Genomic DNA, 22,406 nt, shown 5'->3' with positions numbered 1-22,406 from the left:
GTGCGTAGTCTATGTAGGCTATACTGGCTATACAGTATGTAGGCTATACTGGGAACAGTATGTGCGTGCCTGGATGGCACGCACATCAGTTTATCACATGACCCCATACAGAGAGAGAGAGAGAGAGAGAGAGAGTGAGAGAGAGAATGGATCATAGGAAGAGTCACACACTCATTCACACCTAGGGGTAATGGAGCGTAGCAGTACTGGCATGTCTTCGGAAAGAGGGAGGAAACTCATGAGGACACATGAAGAATATGCACAGAAACTCCACCCTGGGGCTATGAGGCAGCATTGCTATCCACTGCACTACAGTGCTACCCAGGGCTCTTCAGGTTCCACAAATATCTCTTAAATATCTTCTATGTAGAACAGTGGTTCTCAAAGTGCGGTCCATAAAGCATAACCAGTGACTTTAAAAAAAAATCTGTTATACAGTAGTAGTGGAAATGACAACCCACTCTTATCAAAGTTATATTTATTACTGAGTTCTTATCATTATTAACTGGTTTGACTGGTCACATAAAATAAACAGGTTTAATCCAAACCTCAGTAACTCAAAAACAAGTCTCCTATGAATAACAAATAATGTGAACTGATGTGAAATAATGTGTTCTGTCAGTGGAAAGTTCGAGAATAAAAAGTTCTATGAGCTATAATTAGCCTAACATTTGAAGAGTTGGATTATGTTCATGAAATAAATCTGTGTTGAGGGGGTCTGTGGAATTTATTATTAGATCCAAGGAACAGCATTATTTATATACAGTTAAAAGGATCCCTGGGTGTAAAACGTTTGAGAACCCCGGTTGTAGAAGAGACAGAGTCCCCTTTCCCAAGGAAAAATGTGTGTGTGTGTGTGTGTGTGTGTGTGTGTGTGTGTGTGTGTGTGTGTGTGTGTGTGTGTGTGTGTTATTCATTAATTTTTTTACAAGGTTAGACAATTGTGTAGAAAACTGTGTGACAGACAATAGCAGGGTGGTTTTACTACACACTTGAAAGGTTAAATCTATCATTTTTTAGAATATAGGGAAACCTGTAAAGGTTCTTTGTAAATCCCTACAACACGGTGTCTTCCTTATTCACACGCTTTAGCTATTACACGATCCAGCTAACCCCCCTTTTTAATAAGAGTACAATCAACTTCTCTAAGACATAACAGAACTGACCAAACTTGTCATTTGTGTGTCTAGAAGTCTCTACTGCCATCTACAGGTCAGATCTTGCAGGTGACACTGATGTCAAGTCCATTTGATAATGGACTAGATGGCAAGCGTGTGGTAATTATGCACTTTCATACACTGTAGCTCACATGCACAGTTTTTCATTCGGGAGCAAGACCGTGGCTCACACAGTCTGCATTAAGTCTTTTAGGTGAACAGAAGATGTCCGGGAGAGGAAAGATGCGAGTCTCGTCTGTGTTTGTTCATGTAAACTCCAGGATCAGTGATAGCAGCAGTGTGGTGAGTGTGGGTCCCGGTACAAGTCCAGTCGAGTCAGCAACTACAGGCCAGAACACAGTCATGAAGAGATAACACTGTTTAAGCACTGTGTTTGATCCCACAATAGCATCTAATGCAATTTTATTCAGTATTGCTCAAATATTAGGTTCATAGCTTCACCTAAGGCCTTACCATTTAAGTGTAGTGTCTCCTTCTTTATTCTTGGATTCTCTATTCAAACAAAAAAACAAAACAAAGTGTGAAACAATTCTGAGTGGAGGATTACAGGTGTTGACCAAATATTCAAAGCCAAATACACAAGGCATACACAAAGCACAGTATGCGCAATGTCTCGTAGTTATGTATCAATGTACTAGAACTAGATTCTGAGTGTATCTGTTATTCACTGAGACTATAAGGTGTGTGTTTTGGTAATGATAAATCATTGTGTTTGATTCTGACTGAACAGTATGGGAGTGTCTGTGTGCATGTGTGTGCGTGAGTGAGTGAATGGTTTATACTAACCATACACTATGAGGCGTGTGTGTGTGTTGATAGAACCTAGTGGATTCTCAGCAGTGCAGCGGTACATGGAGCCATTGAGCTCTGCAGGTACTCTCTCAAGAACCAGAACCTTGCCTTCCCTCTCATCACTGCCATCCAGCAGTAGCCCACCAACACGTTTCCATGTGAACAGGGGCTCTGGAAATACCTCATTCTGTACCATATGCAAACACAGAAATATACATCATACAACAAGTTTAGGTTCATAAGAGCTAATTATGTACTAGCGGTCACCCAGTAGTGGATTTTACAGATACTAATAACTAAGTTGGGCATTACTTGCCGAGACCCGATTAATCAACCGATTAAAATTGGTTTTTAAAAAGTTTTTCAAATTGATACTGAATGAAAACATAACACACAAAGTAATATATTGCTAAACAAAATTTGTCAGTGATGGTTTTTATTTCGCCTCTGTAGGCCGTTCTCGTACTGTATACGACAGCGGACCCTTCTCAGCCGCTCAGTGTTGATTTTTGCAGATAACCGATAGTTCCAGCAATCGCTGAAGATTAATCTGCAAATCCAATCAATCTGTCGACCTCTACAAATTAATGCATGACAAATATACCACATATTCAGGCCAAAACTAGCCCTAATGTAAACAATCGTATTTAAAAGTCAATGACGTTTGGAATCTGAGCCAAAAACATTTGAGCCCATCACATCAGTCCCAATTAACAGCTAACACACTTTTGTATAATCTAGCTTTATAATAATTTCATACTTTGTTGATTTTTTTTTTTTTTGCTCCAGGCTAGTTTTTGAGTTTTGTATAATACAGAGTGATGTTAGCGTTTGTATTCGATGTTTCGTACATTGGCAGTAAAATGACATATCAATTGACGTATCAAAATGTCAAGGTTTTTTGATTTATGTTGCAGCTCTTGCATTCCACTGGCACACCAAGCCTGATATTTACAACTTTTATGTTTATTTATTTACTTTTCATGTCATTTAGAATATGAGCCAAAAAACATCCTAACCTATCGCATCAGACCCTGTAAACAGCTAAAATACTTTTATATATTCCAGCTTTATCCTAGTCTCATATGCTATCCTAGTCTCTTCTTTTTTTGCTCCATGATATACATTAAAAACACCAGTGAGACTAGGATAAAGCTGGAATGTACAAAGGTATATCAGCTGTTAACAGGGACTTATGCGATGGTCTTAGACTGTTTTTTTGTTTGTTTGTTTGTTTGTTTGTTTTACTCAGATTACAAATAACATTAAAACCCCAATTTATGTTTACAACCTTTTTGTGAAATCATTTTTTTAATACCAGGATTTTTGTGCTAGTGGAATGCAAGGTTGCAACATACTTGAACACTTGAATATGAAAGAATCTTGACACTGGATTTGTCATTTTACTGCAAATGTATTGAAAAATATAGCTAAAAACCGAGTACAAAATCTACCATCACTCTGTATTTATACAAAGTTCAGAGATGAAACAAGGGTTGTAACCTAAATCTGGGTTTTAATGGCTTTTGGAATCAGAGCCAAAAATGGTCTGAATGCAGGCATTTCATATTTTCAATTTCAGCTTTGGGCTGAGGTGAAAGCTCTGCACTGAAACGCAATCATGTCAAGGCTGAGTTGTGGCTGTGTTTCTGTGTTCAGAGTTCATTACCATCATTCCATGGCTGTTTGTGGGTTAGATGAAGTGGTAAATATGTGCCAGTTCTCATTTGCTATCAGGAAGCCCTCATGTTTACATTTACAAAATACTATAACGAGCAGTAAACAGAAATAAATGAAACAAAGTGTGACGACCTTTTGCTTTAGAAAAATAAAAGCAGTCTCAGGTACAATTTGTGCAGTTTTACAGTATAAGGAACTTAGCTGGTAAGTTTTATTGAGCATCTTGCAGAACCAGACACAGTTCTTCTGGAGACTTTGACTGTCAGCAAAAACCCAGCAGCCTTCATTATGTTTTTTTCTTATGTATGTTATTTGTCTTACATAATATGCTGCTTTCTTTACTGACATACAAAACTAATATTTGGAACTGTTTTTCTTTTTTTCTTGATAACATGGAAGCCCATCCCTCCATTTTCTGTACCGCTTATCCTATACAGGGTCAAGGGGGAGCGTGGAGCCTATTCCAGGGAACTCGTGGCATGAGGACTCCCAGGACGGGGTGCCAACCCATCACAGGGCACAATCACAATCACACACACACTCACACACTACGGACATTTGGAAAGCCACTCAGCCTACAGTGCATGTCTTTGGACTGGAGGGAGGAAACCGGAGTACCCGCAGGAAACCCATTAAGCACAGGGTGAGCATGCAAACTCCACGCACACAGAGCAGAGGCGAGAATCAAACCCCCAATCCGTGCTAACCACTAAGCCACTGTGCCCCCACCCCCCTTAATGTAGAATAAAAAAAAATCTATAACAAAGTTTGTGCTATGTACTATGATTTAAAAAAAAATAGGGACCTTAGATTTTTTTCACAGTATTGTATATATCCAAAATTTTCGTTTACCAGTTACTAAGATACTACAGTTACTACTTACATTACAAAGGAAAACTTCTCATTGTCAATTGTAGATATGAAGGGAAAGGGAAAAAACATACATTAGCCGTAATGATCAATTAATTATTACAGGAAACAGCATTGCTGCTGGAAGTTGCATTGAGTTTGGTCTCTTTAAACTGTGTTATGTAGAACTTGTATCAATGCTCACATTTCTGCTTAAAGATTGACTTTTCCAACGTATACTATAAGTGAAGGACATGTCTTATGATCTTACCCCTTTTATTCCCACTTCGAATCCCTCCACAGTGATGCGCACAGTGTCTCCCACTTTTACTCTGCTGGGAGTCATGGAGAGTTTTGGTCCCTTTGGAGCAGCTTAATATAAAGCAAAAAGTGACATCATCCTGGCTGGGTATACTCATATGTACAAGTCAATACAATTTCTCTTCATATCGAGTTACCTTTTTACAATTTCAAAGAAGATTATATTAAATTAAATTAAATATAACATTAAAGTTTCAGAAAAGGATTCGATTATATGGTTAAGGAAATGGAAAAAAGATTTCTTTAAAAAAATAAAAAGATTTGTAAAGAGAGAAACAGATTTCATAGCGCCAGCCTTTTATAAGCTACTCATGCGAGGTCATGGTTGCAGTCAGAAGGTAATGGCTTTGTTATTAGAGCTTGGAAACAAGCACACACGAAAGCGCCACTAGTGCTGGAAGAAATCCGCACTGTGATACAGTAAGTGAACTTTTGCAATCGATCGTCTTTCAAATGCTGTCGGTATTTATACTGCTATAACTATCTCAGATTTCCATATTTCCTGCAGGTTTGACATATCATTCAAGCTTTTTATTTTGGTTAATGTGACTTCATACTTACAGAGCGTGACTTCGGCCTGCATGGGCATGGAGAGAGCTGGGTGCTTGACCTCGCAGCTAAACAGTGCCTCATTATCGAGCTGTGGGTTCAGGTGCCAGGTGAGCATAGCCTGTACCTGCATGGTGCCGTCGACAAGCTCGGTCCGTGTGTGGTTGAAGTAGTAGAGCGGGCTGGAGCTGAGAACCCAGCGTGGAAACTCTCTGCTCACCACCGTCTCTGGGATGACCTCGGTAGTGGGACTGGCACTCCCCTGACCCAGAGCCCCTGAAGTGAGACTGTGGCGATGACGAGCCCCATCCAACCTCAGCGGCTCGATATCTGGCTCCAGGTGAGAAAGGGACTTCTGGCGCTTGGTGTCATCGAGTTCTCGGCTAATCAATGGCCTGCTGCGTTTGGCCGAGTGCAAGCCTCTCTTCCGAGCTGCCTCTGATGGCTGGGCTGAGGGAAGTACCTCGATCAACTCGCCATCTCTCTTAAAGTGCACCTGAGAGATGACAGACAGCAAGGGCAGAGTGTGAAAACATGAAATTGTTGACAAAGGTCATTGAATTTATCAGTCCCTCCAGGATTTTGCCATCGCAGAAATTAACACAAAACCAAGCAAACTCAGCAATATTCGGAAGAGCTTGCAGTTTTTCAAAATTGCCACAAATTTTAGAGAGATTTGGGTCAAGACACATCATGTGACGTCAGTTCTACGCGCGTTCAGCCAAAGCCCTCTTCAATTCACCTGGGTCGAACATGAGTACAGCTGAAAGGTCTCATTTACCAACAAACATCACTGTGAAAGACCATGCAAAACATCTGGGTTACGCATGTAACCCTGTTCCCTGAGAAGGGAATGAGACATTGCGTTTAGCATAACACTATGGGGGGCCCTATTTATAGGCCTGCCGTGATCATGTGACGTGGCAATTAAGCGCGGCATGTGATATAAATATGGCACCTGTGAACCGTGCCGTCAGCTTTATTATCTGACGCAAAGACGCAATTCACAGGCCTGCCCTGGTATGACAAAGCTATGCAGTGTCTCGTTCCCTTCTCAGGGAACAGGGTTACATGCATAACCCAGACGTTCTCTTTCAAAGGGAACTCCACATTGCGTTTAGCATAACACTATGGGAACAAGAATACCTACTCCATCATGCCGAGGGTTCAAAAAGACCCAAGCCCAGGGTCACTGCAAGACACTTGAGCCTGGGGCGGAATGAATATCCAGACTGTAATATCAAATGAATGTGTGTGGCGTAGACCACCCTGCAGCAGGACACACATCCTGTAAGGATACCACTTTGGACAAAGCCTTCGAGGAGGCGACCCCCCTAGTGGAATGAGCTCTTATGCCCAGAGGCGTAGTGAGACCGCGCGCCTCATAAGCAATAGAGATTGCTTCCACTATCCAATTAGAGATGCGCTGCTTTGACACAGCATCACCTCTACTGTCGCCGCCAAAGCAGATCAGTGTAACTAACAAACAAAATATTGTACACTGAAAATTCAAAGAAAACAAACAGATGCTACTCTACAGCAACTTGCACACCAAGGCTAAATGACAAGATTCATTTCTGTATTGGACCAATTAAAAACAAGGACCTAATCACATGCTCTTCAGTTAACGATGCCAACAGGTTTGTATCATTACATAAGGTTTTTTTTTTTTTTTTTTTTTAAAAAAACAACAACATAAAATTAATGATATTATTTGATGTGAAGAACAACATGGAAAGGAATTACAGAATGCCATGTTAGACCAAAGGGTGGATAGTTTCTCTAAAGAAAGATTTTTAAAAAATCATATTTAACATTAATATTGTCTTTACATAACTTCCAAATTCTATTTAAGTTATTTTGGTGAAAAAGAGCATGAAATAATGAGTCTTTGTAAATTCTTGTGCATACTCATGCCACCAGGAGAACCCTTATTGCATGTGAATGTAGATAATTTTTAAAAAAAATAATATTATCTATAATATTATATTACTAACAACTGAGATGAATATCAGATATAAACTATAATGCACTGGGTAATGCATTGTCCTTAAAGGACAGTTTAAAATTACAATGGGATATACAATTGTTAAGTAATGACATTTGAGGAGTTTGAGGAGTTATAATTTTCTGTCAAAAATAAATCAGAGGCGTACCACAGGAGCAGGTTTTCCTCCAGTCACAATGCATATGAGTGTGAAGTTTTGAGCTTCATAGTGACTGAATCGTGACGGTTGGTCGGCTGCGATTACAGAGATGGATTTCGGAGGTGCTAAAAAGTGAAGAAAAAAAAGTTCATTTGTTTATCTGGAACAGAGTAATGACACAGCTTTGGAACATCCTAGTGTTCAGTGAAACTTTAGAGAAATTTAGAAGGGAAAAACCAGTCATGTTTACTGCCTAATTGTCTAATTACAGACTTAATTACAGCCAAAGAGTGATCAGATCACTAATCAAGATATTAGTGTATGTAAGCAAGCTACCACAATGCCATAATATCATTATTTGCACCATTCAAATATACAAACACCATTTTATAAGGAACACCTATACACATGCTCATGCAATTATCAGCCAATCATGTAGCAGCAAAACAATGCATACAATGATGCAGGCACAGGTAAAGAGCCTCAGTTAATATTCAAGGTTGAAAACATGTTGTTGACGAGAGAGGTCAGAGAAGAATGACCAGACTGGATCAAGCTGACTGGAAGGGTATGGTAACTCAATTAATCACTCTGTACATACAGCGTGAGCAGAAAAGCATTTCAGAAGGCATGACACATCAAACTTTGAGAAACAGCAGAAGACCACATCGGGTTCCACTTTTGTCAGCCAAAGACAAAGGCTACAGTGGGTACAGTGAGGTACCCACTCACTGAGGGTACAGTGGGTACAGACTCAACAAACCTCAATAGTCGAAGATTAAAAAAAGACCAGGCAATGTGTTTCCTAATAAAGTGGTCACTGAGTGTATGTGCTAATTCACTTATAGAACACTTTAAAATAGTGCTAAAGTGTCTAACTATTGATATATAGTATAATTTAGCAAGAATATGCAATTCTCACTTAGGAGTTATAAGAGGAAGTTTCTAAACATATCAAACTGTGCTTGTCACAGCATGCTTATCTTTCAATAATTACACACTCAATTAACAAAACAAGAAAGCAGAGTGGGATTAACAGCCTGCAAGTTCCCCAAGAGACTAAAACCAGCGAAAATAACAGCAAGATTTAAAAATAAAACGCAAGCACTGCATTCAGACCTGCATAGCAATTTGAGCAAAAGGTTTTATCTTGTTGATTCATTCCAAATTAGAGTCAAAGCCAACGTGTTCAAGGGAAGTGTGTATATACAGGAGAGAACCAATTATATGCTGCTTAAGGCACTGCTAACTGTGTGGGTGGCTGCAAATAAAAGAAAAATTAATAATAACCAACAATAAAAGCTAAAAACTAATAACAAATGTAATAATGGACAATTTAAGGAGTGAAACCTACACATAACAGCAAGTGTTATGCTTCCAGATGCTAAGACCACCTTCTCTCTGGACGCCTTGTCGTAGATTCCCACATGGCATTCATAAGGCCCGCTGTCTTCCATCTGTACTTCAGGCAACCTGAATCAGACAGGACAAGCTCATTCAAATATCAGTTTCAGAAACAGGGCAGATTCTCACAGGGAAGCAAGAGACAGGATGCAATCTTTACCTAACAGTTGACTGGTAAACAAGATCTTCTCTTCTGCGAAAGTCCTCCATGTGAGAGAAATTGGTATTGTACATGGCATCATAGGTAAAGATTTTCTGCTTAGAGCTACCACCTTCTGTAACCTATAAAATATTAAACTGGTATTCAGAACAGAAGGCCATTATAACTGTGTGGGAGAAGTTTCATCACACTAAATAATAGAAAATAGAAAATAAAGAAGCTAGAAAATAAATCACCATTAATTACTGAATACATAACTGGGTGAAATGGATAAAGAGTTATGATTTGTGCTTCAGCATGAATTAATAAAACAAAAACTAATTCGGCTGTGTGTTCTGCAAATGAAGTAGCAGCGTTTTAATAAAAAAAAATGTCATCACATCATGAAAGGGAAAACACTTTCTGCCAAACTGCTACAGCCCTGAAATTGAATGCACATACACAGAAACTCATCTGTCAAGGCTGTGGCCCAGCATGCCTGAGAAACGATCTGAAAATGAAAAAAGGCTTGTCCTAGAACCACTGAACCATGATCTTTTAATCCTGAATATAATTTTCATATTTTAGGTGATTCATCTCACACTGTATCAGAAGTGGAGCAGTACAACTTATGCAAAAAACGAAATGACTACCACTTTAAGTAACTAATATAAATGATGGTGGCTGAAAGCTCTGAGTTCACTCACCCGAAACCACACGATTTCTCTCAGGTTGCCGTCAGTCCTGAAATTGCACTTCAAAGTCACTGTATCTCCCATGACCACAGGCGGGAGAGGTTCGATACTGACTGTCAAATACCCTGCAGGACAGAATAGAGATCACACACTGAAACTGTAGCCCCCAAACCCTCCTCTTCTAAGAACATCTGTTCTAATTAATGTCCACTAAATATTTATCCACTCTGCTGGACTTTCTCAATTTCACAAATGCAAAAAAAAAAATCTGAAAGATAAAATAAATACTGAAAAGTAATTTATAGTGAGGCCAAGAGCAGGCCAAGGAAAGAGGTCCTACCACTAAATGATGAAGTAAATATTTTATGTGGTATGAATCCAGAAGGCATGGCTCAGCTGCTAAGCTAATATTTATCTACTAGTACAAAATGAGTAAAATAATTGCAAACTGTATGCCTTTGGTTATCAATAATGTTTCATCATAAATATTTCATAGGACACATGAATTCCAGGTTATTGCTGAAATGACTCATCTTAATGTGAGTGTTATGAAAATTTCAATTCAGTTGGGTTTGTTTAGAACTTTTAACTATTCAAACTGTCCAAAAGTCTCCATACATAGGGAAAATGAACACTTTTAAGCAAAATTTACAATACATCCTCTACAAGATTGCAATTTCTTTGTAAACACACTCGGAGTTGTCTCTCCCACTCATGATGAACTCGTGTTAACACATCTGGTGTTATGCATGTAACTGCATGTCCATCGTAACCTTGCGACAGCTTCCTGATCCAGGCATGAGAATGATTTCAACACATTCTTCTGTTCTCAACGGCTGTCTTTAATATATATGTGTGTGTGTGTGTGTGTGTGTATATGTATATATATATATATATATATATATATATATATATATATATATATATATATATATATATACACACACACACACACACACACACATATATATATATATATATATATATATATATATATATATATATATATATATATATATATATATATATATACAACTAAGTATGAAAAATCTTGGAAGACATTTTGCTAAAAAGTGTTAATTTCCCTTATGTATGGAGACTTTAGGGACACCCTGTACATACTGTCACAAAGCAGCTTTCCAGAAATCCAAATGTAGATTTAAATCCCTAATGTGCAAGCCAGCGGTGATAGTGGCAGAAAACGTCTCAATGAGACAACATGAACAATAAATCTCGAGAAGAACCAGACTCAATAGGGAACTCATCTTCTACTGAGTGACACAGGATTGTGGGATGGTAAGTAACTACACTTTATATCTGTAGAAGAGTGAAGTCAAGAAGTACTAAAAATGCTCAGTATGAACATATCGTGAATAAGAGTCTTTATGATTACAGCTGTAAGGTACAAATCTACAATGTTCATGAGAGATTATTGAATTATTGATTATTGATTATTAACTGAAGCAAGGGTGAGAATTTTGCTATCTATGCATTAATTCCATGTTAAGGAAGAGTTTCTATGAGCTTTTAAGCTACATACAATGGTGCTTGAAATGTTGGGAACCCTTTAAAATTTTTATATACTGCATAAATATGACCTAAAATATCATCAGATTTTCATAAAAGTCCTAAAAGTAGACAAAGAGAACCCAATTAGACAAATGATACAAAAATATTGTACTTAGTCGTTTATTTATTTAGGGAAATGATCCAATATTACATATCTGTGAATGGCTAACATTACATATCTGGTTTGTAGATTAGCAGTTTGTGGATTAGCAGTTAATTTGAAGGTGAAATTAGAGTCAGGTGTTTTCAATCAATGGGATGACAGTCAGGTGTGAGTGAGCACCCTGTTTTATTTAAAGAACATGGATCTATCTGAGTCTGATCTTCACAACACATGTCTGTGGAAGTGTATTATGGCGATTTGTGTGTCAAGCAGATTTCTGAGGACTTCATAAAAAATGTTGTTGATGTTCATCAGGCTGGAAAAGGTTACAAAACCATCTCTAAAGAGTTTGGACTCCACCAATTCACAGTCAGTCACATTGTGTACGAATTGAGGAAATTTAAGTCGATTGTTAACCTCCCCAGGAGTGGTCAACCAACAAAGATCACTCCAAGAGCAAGACGTGTAATAGTCCACGAGGTCACAAAGAAGCCAGAGTAACTTCTAAGCAAATAAGGGCCGCTCTCACATTGGCTAATGTTAATGTTTATGAGTCCACCATCAGGAGAACACGGTGTGCAGCATGGATTGCAAGGAGAAAACCAATGCTCTCCAAAAAGAACCTTGCTGCCCATCTGCATTTCAAAGTTCATGTGGACAAGCCTGAAAATATTTTGTGGATGGATGAGAACCTTTTGGTTTAAATGATGTGTCAGGTGTGGAGAAAGGAAACAGTGCATTCCAGCATGAGAACCTCATCTCATCTGTGAAACATGGTGGTGGTAGTATCATGGTTTGGGCCTGTTTTGCTGCATCTGGGCCGAGATGGCTTGCCATCATTGATGGAACAACGAATTCTGAATAATACCAGTGAATGGAAACTGTCAGGACATCTGTCTGTGAAATGAATCCCAAGAGAAAGTCATGCAGCAAGACAACAACCCTAAGCAAACAAGTCGTTATACCAAAGAATGGTTAAAGAAGAATAAAGTTAATGTTTTGGAATGGCCAAGTCAACGTCCTCAACGTAATCCAAAAGAAATGTTGTGGAAGGACCTGAAGCAAGCAGTTCGTGTGAGGAAACTGACCAAGATCCCAGAGTTGAAGCTGTACTGTACTGAGGAATGGGCTAAAATTCCTCCAAGCTGAGGTGCAGGACTGATCATTGGTTGGAAACTGTTTAGATGCAGTTATTGCTGCACAAGGGGGTCACACCAGATACTGAAAGCAAAGGTTCCTATACTTTTGCCACTCACAGATATGTAATATTGGATCATTTTCCTTCATAAATAAATGACCAAGTATAATATTTTTGTCTCATTTGAACTGGGTTTTCTTTATCTACTTTTAGGACATTCTAAAGGGTGCACAAACTTCAAAGGTTCAAGTACTACTGTATATGTCAAACCTATGTCTGCAAAGATCTTCTGCAGCCTGCCACAAGGTCACATGTAATTATCATATTTAATGGGAAAGGAAAAGGAATAAAACATGACAGGGCATGCTGTTATAGTGTTTTATACCACATCAATCAGTTAACAATTAAATTTTTGATTTATTAATCAGTCATACTTTTATCTGTTGATAGCTACATTTAATTTAATGGAATGGCTGTGAGTTCCTTCCTGTTATCACTTATAGCAGCTATAAAACGCTAAATCACCACCCTTTTTTTCTCTCTCTCTCTCAAAAATACGATAAGACAAAAAACAACACACACATCTTGTCATGTTACCAAGAGACAGGAAAGCACAAAATCCTCCATCCTGAAGAATTTCTCATGATGGAAAACTTACCGTCTGTTAGAAAGACACTGGAGACCATAAGTGTTAGACTCCTTATAGAAAATGACACTGTAGCAATAAATAACAATACTTAAAAAATCCTTAATGGTTTATGTGAAGCATCCACTATGCACATAACTGTGAATGAGTTGTTACTAAAGAAATGATAACGTATTAGAGTGAATGCATTAATATAAACGTGTTATTTTACATAGTTTGCTACAATTCTCTAAAACACTGAAAAAACCCATGTATTTGTAGATTCACCTGAGGCATGCACCAAGTGCTGACAACCCATTTGCACTTTTATATGATTAGCAAAAATGGACCCCATTAAAATGCAATGCATGATAGCTTCCACTCAGATAAAAAATGTATCTTATAACATATGCAGAAATATTATCAAGTCAGTTGACACAAATACCATGTGCAAAACCATTCAAACAGTCTCCGTGTGGTAAAAAGATATCCATGCATGATGCCGTACTGTCTGTCACAAATTCAGTGGCCTACAAAGTCTACCACTTCCTCCGTATTGGCTCATCCACTGTGACGTTTGGGGACAGATTATTTTCCCCCCTCTGCCTAATCCATAAGCTCCTCTCCCATCAACCAAGTGGTTCTGTATGCTGCCCCAAATGCAGCTGAAAGACTGAGGCCAGAAGGTCCTGTAATCCTAATAATGTAAAATACCAAAGCATCTAACACAGGAAATGACCCGTAATTGCAGCTTTCCCAGGCCAAAATGAAAACGAGTTCTAGTGAAATAACAGTGAACATGCATTTAAAGCACATACCATATGTAGAGGCATTAGCTGTATCTTGAAGCATGCTTTAGTGCACTGTTTCCTAATCCTTGAGGCTGCACTGCATATTTAAGTACTTTGGAATATAAGTGATAAAGTGTATATATATTGTATTTATATTGTCTATATTGTTCATTTAAAAAGAAAAAAATACAACAAAAAATATCAGCATCTCAATATTATTCATGTTGCAGCAAAAAAAAACGAGATTCCTCAAACAACATTTTTTTCCATTCTTCATCTATCTAGTTTCTGTGTACATAAGGCAGACCTTCTTTGCCAGCTGATACATCCTGGTACAGAGGAACAGTTACCACTACTAACACAATTTTGAAGTTATTTGATACTTAGATAATCTCAAACATTTACTGGTTTACAATGTACAATTTATTCAATTGATAAGGAAGTTGGAAAATCCATCCATCCATCTTCTACTGCTTACTCCTTTTCAGGGTCATGTGGAAACCTGGAGTCTATCCCAGGGAGCATCGGGCACAAGGCGGGGTACACCCTGGACAGGGTGCCAGGCCATCGCAGGGCACAATCACATACACACTCACACACCCATTCATACACTACGGACACTTTGGACACGCCAGTCAGCCTACCACGCATGTCTTTGGACTGGGGGAAGAAACCGGAGTACCCGGATGAAACCCCCGCAGCACGGGGAGAACATGCAAACTCCGCACACACGTGGCACCGGTGGGACTCGAACCGCGGACCCTGGAGGTGTGAGGCGAACGTGCTAACCACTAAGCCTTGTTGAACTTCCCATTCCAAAACCACGGCATTAATATGGAGTTGGTCTACTTTTCTCTTCTGGGAAGGTTTTTGACATTTTTCTATTCTTCATCTGCCTACTCTCACCTCCTGTTCTTGGCTGACACAAGTTGAATATGATGTGGTCTTCTGCTGTTGTAGCCTCAAAGTTTAAAGTTTTGTGAGTTCTGAGACATATTTCTGCCCTTCATGGTGGTTAATAGAGTTACCATAGCCTTCCTGTCAGCTAGAACCAGTCTGGCTGATCTCCTCTAACCTCTGACCGCCTACAGAACTGCATGTTATTGGCAATTTATGGTTTTTACTACCATTCTAGCATTCATGCAAACTCTAGAGACTGTTGTGCATGAAAATCCCAGGAGATCACCAGCTTCCAAAATACCCATCTGTCATCAACAACCATGGCACAGTCAAAGTCACTAACATCACATTTTTTTCCTGCATTCACATGTTTGATGTGAACAGTAACTGAAGTGCATGTCCTCTATCTGCCTGATTTCTTATTTTGGTATTATACTTGACATTCATGCTTTAAATATCTTACTAATGTTGGGGTAAATTAATTCTGAAGGCCTTCTTACATTTGTATATGTATACATTCAGTTGCCACCTACCTTGTAGTTACACTCATCAGGTTCACTACAGCACGTACTACAAGTGAATGTTTTAGGTACAGAGGGACTTAATGTAGCATGCTGTACGTGGTACTGGTATGAGTTTATCAAGCTTAGGAGCACTGTCAACGTTTTAAACACTGTATTCTTATTACTGCTCAATTTAGCAGACAAACATATGCTATTGTTCCACTTTGTAAGTGTATAGTTACTATAGAGACTATCGCGCATTTTTTTCCAGGCACGCTTTTATAAATCAGTGTCAGTTTCTGACTACATAAATATTTTTTTGTGGAAAATATTGGTTGGTGGACTATTCGCAACACACTCAAGGATTCCAACTGCATGGTCCACCTGATACACTTGTACCAGCACCACATAGATTACCAGGCCACTACCATATCAGTGTCACTGCTGTCCTGAGAATTTTCAATCCAACACTTAGGCCTAGATAATATCTCAGGGCTGGTTCTGTGGTGGACCCTTTCCACTGATTTCCAGCATAGAGGGCTATAATCAGTAATTACATAACTACTAAGTGCACCCATGTGGTAGGTTTCCCTTATAAATAAACTATACATTCCACTGATTTGCAGTGACCTACAGTATCTCTAACATATTATGTCCAGCTGATTCAATGAATCATGCTTCAGGAGGATCTGAATTTAATAATAGTGGCCACTTATGTTACCATAACAACAGCAAGTAGCTAGCTATTTAGAAATATTATACTGGTATTATACAGGAATTAAAGTTCTTTGCTATTACAGTTTCTCAGGTGTACATGAGTGCTCCATTCATTTAGGCAAACAATGTTTTGTTCCATTAAGATATTATTGTCAGGTACCTCTTGAAAATATTATTAATTCCTATTTCATATTCATATTCATTTTTTCAGATTTATTTATTTACATTGAAATTAATGCTAATTCTAAACGTTTGGTCTGTAGTGTAGAATTATAGTGTACAGTCAGTATATTCAGCTGAAGGACATGTCTGTTCATTTCATAGCTGATAAGCACTGAATTACTGCTACCGTAAGGCTTTTTAGAAAGCTGTCACAGACTACTGTATTTACTGCATAATCACAACTGTCTTTCAAGCATTGTTGCACACACATACACACACACACACACACACACACACACACACACACCTTGACAATATGGGCCAGAGAATCTGAAATAGTGGCATTTAGTGACATAATAATCTTTAAAAGATTCATGTCTACATTGCTCTCAGGTTCAAATATAAAATCCTGTTCATTAAATTACATAACCATTCATCAAATTATCTGGCATATGACTCAGTTCTCAGTTAGGCAGCAAATACATATAGGATCATTAAGGACTATAGTATCAGCACTATGTTCCAAAGATACAGATTTAACTTGTAAATGTAATTAGTTTAAGTCTCACTAGACTGATATATAACTGGAATAGCCAACTAAAATGCATTTCAAATCTACCAGATATAGTTTGTCTTAATAAAATAATCTATAATATTTTATATAGCCAAATAACATAATAATACAGATTCCGGAAATCCCTTGATGGCAGCTGGGACTGTAATTAGGAGATGGAAGGAATTTGAGAGACTAAAATCCCCTTAACAAAGACAAGTCATTTAATTGTTTTATTTCACTTATTTCATTTTAATGTGATCTCTGTAATATATATATATATATATATATATATATATATATATATATATATATATATATATATATATATATATATATAACCCATTCCATGTTCAGTAGAAAAAAATTTCAAGTTTAATAATATAATATAATATAATATGATATAATATGATATAATATGATATAATATAATATAATATTTGGTGCAATATATAAAGACTCGTTTTTTATGCTTTTACTTATCTCGACACGACAGTGTTGCTTATTTTAAAAAATGATCACATTTTCATAAGTTCAGAACAGCTCAAGCTTAAGTTCCCTTTTCCTATTCCTTTTCTAATATCCTAAAGTACAGATAAAGAAACAAGCATAAACAGAGTAGACTATAGAAACTTACCCATCACTGAATCCATGAAATCGAAGCACAGAAGCAGGAATAAAGTGAGCCCAAGCTTCATTTTTGTAGTGTGAATAAATTAAACATCAAATATCGTGTTCCCATTTTATTCACACCTCTAATGGTGCACGTGACTCCCGTTTTAAAGTAGCGCTATTTTTGATTGCCAAGTCGTCAAAATGATCCATTTTCATTTGGTTCCTGTTTCTCTGTATTCCTGTCAGAGGATCTGGTGTGAATAGGAGCTGCTGGTGGGTGCATCGGGTGGGGATTAGCGCAGAAACAGCTTTCACTGAATTCAAGTGATGGGCATTACGAGTCACTTGAATGAATCGATTCTTTTGAACTACCCGTTGGAGTGAATCGAACCACTTGATACAGCTGATACAAAGAAACTTAATGAATCATCTCCCGGTTTAGGATTGTTGTTTAAATCAACAGAGTAGCATCGAAAATATTTTGAATCAATACCCCAAGTATTATGAACGATCAACGCTGAAAAGAAAACAAACAATAGAAACCATCACAGAAATTCTAATGGTTTCCACTACAAACACCATAACAAACCATCAGCTAACCATTAAAACCATTACCATTATTGGTCCTTAATAGTATCCACTAGGCATAACATGCCACCAATAGAACAAATTACCAGTAAAGACCCTCATGGACCATTACATTTCCTATTAAAACCAACACAATTCCCATTATAACCATTAAAACCATTACAAAGTCTATGAAGGTTTCTCTTGGGGTTTTTCCTTTGTGTGTGTGTGTGTGTGTGTGTGTGTGTGTGTGTGTGTGTGTGTGTGTGTGTGTGCAGGGGTGGGGGGGGGGGGGTTCATGGAAAGCACTGCAGATTTCTGTAAGTTGTAGTCGGATGTGTAATGTTTTATAATTGTTAGTATGACATTTTATGTTTTCCAAATGGATTGATATCACAATATAAATGGTGTTAATAGTTTAACAAGTCACCTCCCTGCTGAAAATTGTAAACAATATGGTCAAAAGTATGTGGGAACCTGACCATCACACCCATATGTGGTTGTTCCCCAAAACGTTACCTCATAGTTGAAAGCACACAATTGTCTAGAATGTCTTTGCATTCTGTAGCATTAAAATTTCCCTTCACTGGAACTAAGAGGCCCAAACATGTTCCAGCATGACAATGCCCCTGTGCACAATGTGAGCTCCATATAGACATGGTTTACTAATGTTGGTTTGGAAAAACTTCAGTGGTCTTCAGAGCCCTGACTGCAACCCCACTGTACATCCTTGGACTGAACTGGAACAAACTAACTTTTCTAATGCTTTTGTGGCCGAGTGAACAACCACGTCCCACAAATTCAGTAGAAACCCTTCCCAGAAGAGAAAAGGAGACCAACTCCATATTAATGCCATGGTTTTGGAACAGGATGTTCAACAAGCACATATGGGTGTGAAAGTCAGGTGTCTACATATTTTTGCTCATATAGTGTAACTTAGTCTGCCCAGCTACCAGCTACCAGAACACAGTCTGAGCTGGTCAAGCTGGTTGACTCAATGTTCCACTTCCTTATCAATTGACTAAATTGATCAGTAAATGTTTGAGCGTATCTAATAGCCAAACGACTTAAAAACGGCTAGTAGTGGTAATTTAGCAATTGTTCCTATATACCAGGATGTACGAGCTGGTAAAGATGATCTTCCAGTTTGATCAGCTTGCTCTGTGTTTTGGTAGCTGGTCAGACTAAGCTGGATTTTTTTCTTCTTTTTTTTCAGGGCTGTGACTAATCCTAGATGAATTTGATGGATCACTGATTACAATGTGTCCCAAAAGGATCTTATAATCAATTGATGGCAACCTTATGGTAGTAGGCTGATTTTCATTATGAGTTAAACTAAAACCTATGTTATATTCACATCAATAATTATGCTGTACTTTAAACTGTGATCAATGTACAAAAAAAAAACATTGATAAAGCATTTGTGGTTAAATTTAGACAGAAATATCATATATTACATTAGGATACAACAATTCATTTTATTTTACTTTACATATATCCTGGATCTGTAACCGAATCATTCAGGAATTGAAACTATGTATGTGTTTTTAGCTATAGACCATGAGTTAAAGAGTATTAATATAGAGCATAAAGCTGATACGTTAATGAAATGACTTGGCCAAGCATCAAATTCAGAGAATTCAGAGAATCCAAATTTGTCCTATACACAATTTGGTGGGCAAGTCCATAAAAATAAAGCTAAATACAAGGAGAACAAATTATCTGTCAAAAATGGTTAGATACTATAATTTAATTATTGAAACAAATTTGGCCCCATATTATCAGGGTGCCTTTTGTGTGCAACTGAAAGAAACCCTTCAATTCATTCTTGCGTGACAATTGATTCACTTGAGTCACTTAAAAAGAGTCATTCAAAGCAAACGGCATCTTGCAGTTCACATGTCAGTGTTCATTCCCACGACCAAGCACTGCTGGCTTAATAGAATCTGAATGGAAAAAAAATTGTCATTGCTTTTTGAAACCCGATGCTCTTCTGTCATAAACCTTAATATAGTCAATGAAATGTGACATTTGGTGCGAGGCTGCAACATCTAATTACTATAGAGGTTTGTATATCTCTCTAGGAACAGCAATTAAATCATTTTTCTTGTATGTCATGATAAACACGTATAGTTGTGAAATGCATGGAATGAATATAAACTGAAAGCATTTTTCTCTCCGCTTTGTGCAAGCAAGCAAAGCAAGTGTTTGGAATCAGATTGGCTTTACTCTGGCAAGTCCTGCTGAGTTGAAAGCATGTGAAAAAAAGAGATTTCCTGACACAAAGGGGAAAAAAAGCAGTACTTACTGCTGCACTATAAATAATCTGTCTTTTTGCTCATGGCACTGACAGACCCTACACCCATCTTCAATAGAAGACACCAACCAGCATGAAATATTTATTTATTGCTATATTTTAGACACAGCACCTTAGGATAAGCATGGTTCCTTGCTTCCTTCTTGTACCACATTTCAGATATTGTAAAGCTGAAATGATATTGTTCAGAATTATTTATTTATTTATTTATTGTACAACATGTGCTCTGTACCCAATTTCAAATCCCAGGATGATCAGTGTACCACTGATGAATAAACCAACACTTCACACAAAAGTTCACCCAGAATACCACCAGGCAGGGATTATCACAGAACCTGGTCTGACTAAATCCAAATCCAAGTGCCATTACTTATTACGCTGCTGTAATTTCAGGAGACATCATGTCTGGCTGACAGCTGCACTTGAACATCTAAGATCAGCTTTGACACACCATCTTAGAGGTATACAGTATGATTTGGTTTCCTTGTCACGTTGACTTTGAGTCACGGTAAGCATGCGAGAGCCACTGTGTGAGCTGCTTCACACTGCGTCTCCTGATATGTTCATTGAGAGCGCTGCCTGTAGAGATAAGAGGCTGAAAATGGGCAAGGCGTAAACAGTTTCAGAGCTAAAGCTGCAAACAACTGCGTCTCAAACCCATGCTGCTGTGTTCAAAAAAGGTTTTTGCCACCGCTTGAGAATTCAAAAGGACCTGAATTAAAGATCAGATTTTAAATAAATAATACACAAATACAGATTTATAAATTATCATAAACACATTTATTTATTTTTTATTAAACAAAGTGACACAGTGTGAAATAAGTACCATCGATATTAAGTACCTAAACCAGGTGAAAAATCCTTTGCTCTCATTCACATTCTGGACAAATGGGAGGAAAGGGAATAACAATTGAAAAAGAATGACTCGAAGATGTTGACATTTACTTCTTTCCTTGTACAGCTTCTGGATATATCCATTGCAGTGCTACATTCAGAAACAACACTTTTTCATTATGCATAAAGACTAGATGAGTCACAACCCTTTTAAATATATTCACAACAACTTCTGGTTTCCATCTAGAAGAACAACATGCAGCTCGGGCATATAATTACATGTAATCATTTTGACATTTAGAAATGTGTTCCTTGAAAGTCTCTGAAAGTTCTATATATTTAAGATGTTTGCTATAATGGTGTAGATGTTGAAGCTAGATGATGAAGTGGACTGTTGTCCTGATAAAACTGGTTAGAAGGACTTTTGTTCTATTCGATTTCCTGTCTTGCTGAGGATAATTCACTGTCTTTTAGTCATTGTTTCAGACCGTCAGTGGGAGCTGCCAGACCATAAGTGTAGTCTCATTGGCTCCAGAGGAAGTAGAAGAGGAGGAACCAGCCGCATTGAGTCTGCGGAATCCTCTTCCTCCTGATATAACGGTGAATGACATGACCCTTTCTTTCCGTGTTCCATCTTTTGTGGATGGTCCTGGTCCCCTGACCCAAACATCGGGGTCATCGCTCAGCTCATAGATAGAACCATCTTCCATAGTGTGCTCCAGAGACTCCTGGGAGGAATTGGATACCTGTTCAGGCTGAGCGGTCAGAAGCTTGCCAGGGAGCTGGGAAGTGGAGCGGAGGTGATATTGAAGCAGCACCCCTTTGGGTTTGGCTTCTTTCTGAGACAAGCCTTCTACCTGCTGCTGTTGTAGTGACTCCTGAGAAGAGTGGCTCAAGTCCTCTCCTCCACTACCTGAATCAGTCCCATCAGCCAGAGAGTCCCGCTTCAATAGTTCAGGGGATAAAGTACTGGACGTAGCCACCAGGATGTCCACAGGGCCGCTGTGAGCGTTGAGGGAGGTCATTGCTTTGCCTGGAGAAGACAGGGAGGATCAAATTGAGCTTGGATTCAGACATGTTAACTTTGGGTTAAGCTCATGGCTACTCACCTGTTATTTTCGGGATGCCCTCCAGCTTAGGCACTGGCAAGGTGATGATGATGCCCTGGGCCGTGCCCACCCACAGGAGACCCTGGCATATGAGCAGGCTGGTGACACACACAGTCTGACCTTTAAGAGAACAAACAGCTGTGTCATTG

General features: G+C 38.3%; 2 protein-coding genes across 5 annotated transcripts in view; both read right to left on the bottom strand.

The window, feature by feature from the left end:
• Window positions 1-471: 471 nt before the first annotated feature.
• Window positions 472-17,749, bottom strand: igsf21b (immunoglobin superfamily, member 21b). The gene is made up of 10 exons (XM_017486464.3): window positions 17,453-17,749; window positions 9,767-9,879; window positions 9,081-9,202; window positions 8,871-8,989; window positions 7,526-7,641; window positions 5,382-5,865; window positions 4,771-4,871; window positions 1,965-2,157; window positions 1,632-1,670; window positions 472-1,500 (listed from the first exon to the last, which is right to left on the bottom strand). Exons 1-10 carry the CDS (start codon window positions 17,511-17,513, stop codon window positions 1,424-1,426), a joined length of 1,425 nt encoding a protein of 474 aa, XP_017341953.1. The 5' UTR covers window positions 17,514-17,749; the 3' UTR covers window positions 472-1,423.
• A 3,322-nt stretch (window positions 17,750-21,071) lies between these two features.
• The window catches only part of arhgef10lb (Rho guanine nucleotide exchange factor (GEF) 10-like b), a 37,716-nt gene continuing 36,381 nt past the window's right edge, over window positions 21,072-22,406 (bottom strand). For all 4 annotated transcript variants that reach the window (XM_047160265.2, XM_017486945.3, XM_047160266.2 and 1 more), the window contains 2 exons: window positions 22,258-22,377; window positions 21,072-22,181 (listed from right to left, as the gene is read on the bottom strand). In XM_047160265.2, coding sequence (XP_047016221.1) covers window positions 21,631-22,181; window positions 22,258-22,377 — 671 coding nt within the window. In that variant the 3' untranslated portion in view covers window positions 21,072-21,630. The remainder of the gene's footprint in view (window positions 22,182-22,257; window positions 22,378-22,406) is intronic.

Source organism: Ictalurus punctatus, chromosome 15 (assembly GCF_001660625.3).
Source record: "Ictalurus punctatus breed USDA103 chromosome 15, Coco_2.0, whole genome shotgun sequence".
Classification (NCBI taxonomy): domain Eukaryota; kingdom Metazoa; phylum Chordata; class Actinopteri; order Siluriformes; family Ictaluridae; genus Ictalurus; species Ictalurus punctatus.
This window is presented reverse-complemented; position numbering and strand designations above follow the sequence as displayed.

Coding starts and splice junctions, on each gene's coding strand:
- igsf21b (XM_017486464.3), bottom strand. CDS start 17,513: ATGAAGCTTGGGCTCACTTTATTCCTGCTTCTGTGCTTCGATTTCATG. Junction 2,158..4,770: donor TCGAAGTGGGAATAAAAGGG/GTAAGATCATAA, acceptor CATATGGTACAG/AATGAGGTATTTCCAGAGCC. Junction 1,501..1,631: donor GGAGACACTACACTTAAATG/GTAAGGCCTTAG, acceptor TCTGGCCTGTAG/TTGCTGACTCGACTGGACTT.